We start from the raw sequence: 8,755 nt of genomic DNA on the forward strand, positions 1-8,755 counted from the left end.
GTAGTATCCCAATATACAGAGACCCAAAATGCCTTCACCGAGTCTTTAATTTAATTTTTACACTGTATTCGAAGAGCATCAAAAATTTATAAGTGGAAACTGGTGATAGTGTTAAAACGAAAACTAAAAGCCATCTAGCAAGGGAATTTATTGAATCTGAAAATGTTGAAAAATCTGTCTTTCCAGGTAGCTTTTAAATTTAGAGGATGGTATTTTTTCTAAGCTAACCTAGGATTACATTACGCTTTGAAAATAAAAACTGCAAAACTGCAACAATATCAAGCATAGTAATCTAGAATGCAAACCCGAAACAGGATTTATAATTATTTTGGAATTATAAAAAAATAATTGTCGGCTTTAAGATTTGATTAGATCAAAATATTCACCAGATTTTTTTTTACTTCTATTGACATAAAAACCGCCGAAATCACTAAATCAGGAACATCAGGCAAGCTCCAAATGTTTAACATGGGAGGTATAGGAAGATTCTTTGCGAGTCCGTCCTGCCTTAATCATCACGTACCGGAATATTTCGCCTTTTTCTTTTGCATTCTATGTTAACCAAACAAAATATTCAATTTTCTTTGAAATTTTCAATCTTTTCGATGAAGCCTAACCAGATGCTAATATATAAGTGGCTCTAGTAGTTTTTAATTCTTATCTTCATATGTTAAATCGCCGAAGATCTAACTCTTGTAAGATCCTTAGTCTCTTTAGCCGACGCTGTAATAAAAAAGAGCTAAAAAAGAAACAAGTTTTTTTTCAACTGAAAATAAGGAGTAACATTAAAACTTAAAAAAACTTAAATTATAACGTTGAAAGTTGAAAGTTTCAGTTGAAAGAACTTATTTTCGTTTTTAATTTTATTTCTGATGTTTTTTTAAGTAATGCCAGGAAATCTGGTTCCGTCTCTATGGAAAACTTCCCTTCCCCATGGAAATATCTTCTAGACAATTCAGTCCCGTTGGAAACCTACTCCGAACCATTAGGCTTAACATCTCCACGCGTAAAATCAAGTGGGTAAAGAGAAAACAAGATATGTAACAATCAATTCGTGTAGGAGCTGTGACGGATTTCCCAGGTGTAAAATTTTCTTGAAAAGTTCACCACCAGGAAACTTCCCTCCCCATGAAAAATTCTGAAGACCTTTCCCCAGGGGCAGTGGGGCGTCATGTTATCTCAATAGGTATGCTTGTTGGGCCTTTCAACAACTGGTTGGACGATTTCGGAAAAAAGGGGCGTGGGAGGGCTTAGTGGGCCTCCAATCTTTTTGGTTACTTAAAAAGGGAACTAGAACCTTAAATTTACGTTCGAACGAGCCATCTCCTGATATTCTAGGATCACAGGGTGGATACGATCACCCCTGGAAAAAAACACTCAATTTTGCAGATTAGAACTGGAATCCTCTATATTAGGGTTCTCTGATACGCTGAATCTGATGGTACGATTTTCATTAAGATTCATTGAATTTTAGGGGTGTTTCCCCCATTGTTCGAAAGTCAGGTAAATTTTCTGAGGCTCATAGCCTTTGATGGGTACTACTAAACTTAACAAATTTATACATTTGAAATCAGAATAATGAGCCGATTCTTTTGATCTATCTATTGGTATCATAATTCTGTTTTTTAAAGTTTTGTTTCCTATTGAGCCACGTCGCTCTTTACAATTCGTTGTTACGAATGGTTTGATCGAGTAATTTTATTGCAAAGGTTCTTATTATGGATAAAAAGAAACACCATGAACCCAACCTTCACTCGGGCCCTGCCACTCTGCATGCGCCAGGCTTGTACGTATGTGATTCTCAAATTAAACATTAGAACATTATCGTGTTATTCTTTAGTTTTAAGTCATGAGGTGGCAAATCAGCAATTATAATTGAATTAAGAAATTCTGGCGCATTTTCAGTTTCTTCTACTTATTTATCCTTGATATTGTTAAATATTTCTTAGGATTTCTATCCTCCTGGGATTCGTTGAGATTCTTGCTATTGCTTCATTTTTAACCGCAGATTTTGTTTACGATTTGATGTCATCCTCGCGGTTACTTGTTTTCTAATGGCCGATTTCGTTGTCCATAATTTTCGTTTGTGATTCCCTGTCATGCTTGCTGTTGCATGTCTTCTAACCACTGATTTGGTTGTGCTTCCTCTTCGTTCATCATTATCTCAAAGTTTCATTGCAAATACTCTGTGAAAAATCTAAATTACGCATTAGCATAATGCATCATATCCTTGCGACAGTCGGGATCAAACGTCAGCCCGAATATATCAAGGCGGTGCGCCATCCACTGCGCTTTCACAAGGTGTATTAGCATAATTATCATGTTACTCTTTTATTTTAAGTCATTAGGTGGCGAATCCGCAATTCCACTTGAATTAAGAAATTCTAACATGAACTCAATTCCTCCTTCCTGTTTATCCTCCGCAGATGCTAAATTAAAATGTTCCTTCATTTTAATGAAATTTTGACTTGTTATCCAACCGCAGATGATGTAATTTGCTCTGTAATTGCATTGTAATGTGACACCAATCACCTGAAGTTTTTTTTCCAAAATGAGGCTCTAAACAAATTTCCAAAACTCGTGACCTATCTAGATCGTTTCCTTAGGCCACAAAATCTCAGTGTCTCAATTGAAAAAAATGACAATACGGAGCCGTTTTTGAGAAAAAATGCATAAATAAATGCACAATTATTGCTCGCATAACGAGAATAGATTTTACATTTGCTCACCGTGTTATACACTCGACCAGCGTAAATCAGCTTGGAATCACGTTTGTAATATTCGCTACAATCAAATACAGAGCAAGGTTAAACCCACATTAACCAAAAATTCAAAAAAGTTTATTGAAAAAAAAAACTTTTCAAAATTCGAAATTTTTTTGGATAGTATGACATTGCGACAACAAACATAAGAAGAAAGTACAGAACAAAATCTGTGACTAGACAGCAAAACGTAGAAAAGTATTCAATACATTTATGAAATTATGTATGTATGCATGCTCTCATGTGATATTTCCTTACCGCTAAGGTATACTATTGTCGACTATTGACTATGCTGAGCATCTCCATTCTTACATATCAATTAATCTAAATTGTGAAACTGGTCAACACAAAAAATTCACAGTCCTTCTGAGGGCATAACTACAGTTTAATCAGAGGAAGAAAAGCAGTAAAAATGATGTGGAAGCAGGTAACTGATTAGGAGGAATGGCTAAAACGGTCAAAATTAAGAATAGCAAAAAACTTGTGACCAAATTCATAAGAAAATTGGATTGTAACAGAAAAGAAATCTCTAAATATGTTTATGCTAACATATTAAATATGTTTCATGTTCTTCTTAATATGTTCATATCATTATATTAAGAGTTAAACACACACATTTGTTTCATTTGCCCTTTTCAAGGTTTGTTTAAATGTGGACACTCAATGACCCGAAAAATGAATGAAAATAAATTTTGTTAAAGTACATAGAGGATAACAATTTTCTATCCAGAAATCTTCGCAATAATAGATTGCAACATAAAAATAACTTGAGTAACATTTATAAAGATAGCTTATCGAACACGACAGTACAAGATGCTGCTCTGAGAAGAAAAGAAGAATAAGGATCAACACAGCACAAACATGAATGAGTTTATTATAAAAAGCGGTGATGGTATAGGAAAGATGAAGCAGCAAAAAAGTGTAATTTACATTTTTTTTTTCCACTCTGGTTTTTATATGCCTACCAAAGATTAAGGCAAAATTCTAAGAGAATATACTGGCATCAATATAAAAAAAAAAACTTAAAAAGGCTATATAGACTTTGGTGACTTTGTTCGATCCAAAACTGCTGAATACCTGTCTTTTCAGGCATTTTAAATGCAGGAGAGAAGATGAAAAAAGGAAATTTTGTCCTCAGAGGTCTAAAATCTTTTAAGTCAACCAATCTACTAGCCTAGACTTACTTTTGGGCAGACTGGACTTTAAATAAATTTTGAAAATAAAAAGTTGCTGATAACTTACCAAGAAAAGTCACTTTTAATACTAATGCATTTCAGATTAATCATATCAAATATCCACTTTCTCGGAAATTATATGCTCTTTTGATGAAATCACCAAACTTCTCATAGTGATTGGCGCTAGTTCTTATTAATTTGTTCTTCCGATGTTAAATCGCCGAAGATACAAATGTTACAAGTTTTCAATTCTCTTTGATGTCTACTGTTTCATTATTTTTAGGACTTTCTCTTTTTGTAGGGCCCACAAGGTAAAAGGGGACGGAAAGGTGATCGTGGGATTAAAGGAGAACAAGGACAACCTGGCTTAGATGCGCCATGTCCGATAGGGCCAGATGGTTTACCTGTGCCTGGTTGTGGATGGAGACCTCAGACACAGGTATGCTCAAATTGAGATATTAATAAAGTGAAAAATTTATTTTTATCTGTTTTAATAGCGAAAAACAAGATGACGAAGTATATTATTTATAAACCTTAATATTAAATCTTTAGAAGATATAAAGCCAAGTTGGCCAGCCATCACAAAATAAATAAATAAATCCGGAAACGCCAAACGGGTCTATAACCAGTGTGAAGGAAAAGAAGAGAAATAATCATACGAATGTTTCTCCTATATACAACAAGGTATCTTCAGCGTTGGATAAAAAAAGGGAGATTAAAACAAAACAAAAGCACCTAAAATCTAAAACTAAAAGGATATAAATATAAATAGGTATAAACGTGAAACAACCTACATAATAAATATTTTACTCACATATACCATTTATACTTATCACAATTTATACTCACATATACCATTAGCCAACTAATTCTGTATACAGCTACTATGGACTTAGGATAGCTTTGGTCATGAGTGCCACCAAGAGTGATAACCCACCCAAAGAAAAAAGGAGATATTTGGAAAATATACGAAAGGAGGGAAATGATAAATACTCCCTCTCTAATAACTCCTTAAATACTCCCTCTCTAAAAACAAAAATTCTGATGGTAGGCTAATTGTTCCCAGGAAAACTTATTGGTCACAGTTCTGGTTGTAACAGGGAAATATACATGTAAAATAATTCTTTTTAAGGCCTCTAATGTGATTTAGTATCGTTTGGTAGAGTTGCTGATTTAGGAGCTTTTCAAATTCAGAAAATGCCGTGACCACTTTACAAACAATAAAATAAACAAACATATTTTTATGTGTTTCCCTTCTATATGATCCAGTATTACATAGGAGGGGGATACTCAAATTCTAATAGTTTTTCATAATTTTGAAGTTACTGTTGTCACGTTGATATCAATGATCATTTGCGTTGATCTTTTACGGAACTTTTAAAGAGAAAATTACTTAAATCACCTCGGGTCTTTTACTCTCAAATAAGCTATCACCAAAATTGAGATGTCTGAAATAAATAATCAGAAATAAAGAAATAGAAGAATGCCCCAGAGTATACCCTAGAAAGTATTTTATAGTATAGTATATAGTATAGCATAGTATATAATGTAGTAAAGTATACCTAGTAAAGTAAAAAATAGAATTTTTAACGTGAATGAAAATTCAGAAAGTTTTGCTGGATGAATAGGAGATTGCTTTTGATAAAATTTAATGAATATCAATCTAAAGTTTCAATAAGATGTATTTTCAAAAATTTTGGTAATCTACAAGAGGGTCTTACCAATGTTTCTTTCTGGCAAGGGCTGGTGGTTAGTCTGTGTGCATAAGCAATACATTGACTATTTAATTTCATTCATCTAAACGAAAAATAAAACAATATCGTGCATGTTCCCTAGTGTTTAAGGAGAAATTACCATATCTAGAGGGTATCAGATTTATATTAGCTATTAGTGGAGGGTACCTAATTAGTCTGGATTAGTCATTATCAATATTTGCTTGGACTATCATAAGGATGAGTAGCTCAGTCTTCTCTCGACTTTAGAAATGCCCAATCCATAGTTCTAACTTTTTTGCATAAAACCTTTCGCAAACTGGTAAAAAAAACCTTATCACCGTTGTTACAAGTTAAAAAGTTGTTAAAGCATCACATTGTTACTAATTTAACTGAAGTAGATGGCGCCTAAAAAGTCCTTAACTTTGTACAAAATTAAAATCAAAATTAAAAAACACCGTTACTGATGTAACTGAAGTATTCGGCACCCAAAAAGTCCTTAGCCTTATACAAAATTAAAATCAAAATTGAAAAATACCGTTACTATTACCCATGTAATTGAAGTGTATGACACCCAAAATGTCCCTAATTTTGTACAAAATTAAGAAACACCGTTACTGATGTAACTGAAGTCAAAGTGAAAAAACATCACATTGTTACTAATATAACTGAAGTGTATGGCACCCAAAAAGTTCTTAACTTTGTATAAAATTTGCTGATTCGCATTATAGTAACGCTTAATACGGCTAAAGTAAAGCAGCTTCAGTTTCGAGAATGTTCTTAATGTACAAGGGAGTCAAGAGTCCATAAGTATGTTGACTTAAGGTCCCTGATCACTAGGAGTAGCACAGAGGCACTTTTCGAAGCGATAGAAGGTCGAAAATTTCAGAGAAAAGGATAATGTCTAATATCACTGGCTTTTACTCACGATAAGTCAGTATTAATTTGGTCTTACATAAACATATATAATTAAAATCTTTAAAGGGTGTGATTAGGGCTGTGGTTGTTTAGGGGATATTCCGGGAAGTGTTCAAAATATAAAAAGAAAATTTTTTAGGTCATCAGTTTTAATTTTGATCGTGAGGGAGGAGTGGGGCAGTATTTACCTTTAAGTCTAAGGAGAATATGAGTACGATTTTTGAACAAGGGGAAGTACCTAGTGATTTTAGAAACGCTATAATTGAAAAAAAAATTGAATAAAAAAATTAATTATCATGAGGGGGAGGGGGGTTATCAGGATTTTAGAAATGCTTAGGTGGGACTTGACCCCAATTTTTTTAGGAGCCACTACCCTAAAGTAATGGATTCATGCTTAGTACCAACAAATTCTCATTTGTAAAACTAACCTCATATTGAGATCACGCCTACTACTATTTCGAAGAACAGATAGTCCAGAATTACTTGCGTATGAAAAATACCATATCTGGAAACAGGTGTGTAAGTATTGTTTAGAATTATTCTTTGAAGATTTAATGCCCTAAACAGTTGGATTTGAATAAAAGTCTTAAAAAAACAGTTTAGTACAAGTTCAAAGAGAAACTATAATACTACGAAGCACTAAATAATGAGGACCTATCAGTCTTTTATAAGATATAATAGATTTTTTTCATTATTAATAACCCTCTTTTTTTTTACTATTAAAGTTTTTTTCTACTACTACAACTTGATTTAGTCAATTCTAGTCTTCATTTTTTTTCCTTTTTCTTAACGTAACGATTAAAAAATCCTAACGTAGGATTTTTTCCAATTTTTTCCAACAACTAATGTATGTTTTCCTTTGTATTTTAACCAACTAGCTCTTTTTTCTTTTAGCTTTATTTACAATTTGAGTCAAATTGTAATTCAATCAGCTATCATTTCAATTACTGATTGAAATCAATTAATATGCACGAAATTCACCCAAAACCCAAGGGAAACCCTTTTCGAGGGACATTATTCCACTTTGAATATACATATTGTGAGTCCTTTAACTTAGAGATAAATCATGGTATCTCTTTTTTAGATTATTTACAGAAAGGCGCGTGGAAAAACTAAGGAAAGTCGATATTATTTCCGTAATCCGTACTTCCTAGTTACTTGTTTTCCATAAGAAATAGTTTTGTAAATCTTTCCTACTATTTTCCCTTGCTTAGGAGTTCAATATTGCTTAATCGTTTTTTTTTTCGCTTGCCATCACCGCACTATGTGGGACAAAGACGCTCAGGTTCTTTTATGATGAACCTAGGGACTTAGGAATTACAACAGAAAAGAATGTTTTAGAGGAAACGACAAGAGAAAAAAACGATTTGGATATTAAGATGGAAATTAATTGACAGCCCGAATTCTTAAAAAAAAAATGTCATGTTGTTAAAAATAATCCTGGGAAAACTAAGAAATAGTAAAAATCGAATCAAGATAAAACATAATATTTGTTTAATTGGAAATGACCATTTCATTATCTATATTTATATTATAATATAATATTATTAATATATTAATAATAATAAAATAATATTTTATATTATTATATTATATTATTAATATTAATATATATATATAATTAATATATTAATTGATATTAATATAATATTAATATAATTAATATTTTATATTATATTATTAATAATAATATTATTATTATATTATATATATTTCATTATCTAGATATCTTTCATTATCTATAGATAATGAAAATTCTTTTGTTTTACAGGGATGTTTTTGTAAATTAGGTCCTTTTTCTTATTCTTTTCTTTTTTGCTTGCTCCTTGGGCGATGCTAAACAATAATACATTAAAAAAAATTAACCAATATTGCATTTTGGAGAAAGTTAGAAAATCTTAAAAGCTTTGTGTTCTTCATAATTGTTTCTGAGGTATTTTTAACAACATTAAGAAAATAAAACAGAATTCTTTCTAGATGTTCTCTGCGCCATCACATACTCAAGTGAAAAAAGATTCAGTGCAACATATTCGCAATGAGGAAGAAGATGAAGATTACGATTATTAATGCCATTTATTTTATGTATATATTGTACAGAGAATCATTGTTTCGCTGAACGCTTGTTAACTGTGCCAAAACTGCTATTTAAGAAATAGTTTTGACAGTAATAAAATTTTGTCAGATTTAA

At 32.0% G+C, this 8,755-nt stretch overlaps 1 protein-coding gene across 16 annotated transcripts in view; it reads left to right on the forward strand.

The window, feature by feature from the left end:
• Positions 1-8,755, forward strand: part of LOC136031843 (collagen alpha chain CG42342-like) — a 199,011-nt gene extending 190,256 nt beyond the window's left edge. For all 16 annotated transcript variants that reach the window (XM_065711681.1, XM_065711682.1, XM_065711687.1 and 13 more), the window contains 2 exons: positions 4,239-4,376; positions 8,545-8,755. In XM_065711681.1, the coding sequence (XP_065567753.1) occupies positions 4,239-4,376; positions 8,545-8,634 (228 nt within the window). In that variant the 3' untranslated portion in view covers positions 8,635-8,755. The remainder of the gene's footprint in view (positions 1-4,238; positions 4,377-8,544) is intronic.

The sequence above is a fragment of the Artemia franciscana genome, chromosome 10, assembly GCF_032884065.1.
Source record: "Artemia franciscana chromosome 10, ASM3288406v1, whole genome shotgun sequence".
NCBI classification, from domain to species: Eukaryota; Metazoa; Arthropoda; class Branchiopoda; order Anostraca; family Artemiidae; genus Artemia; species Artemia franciscana.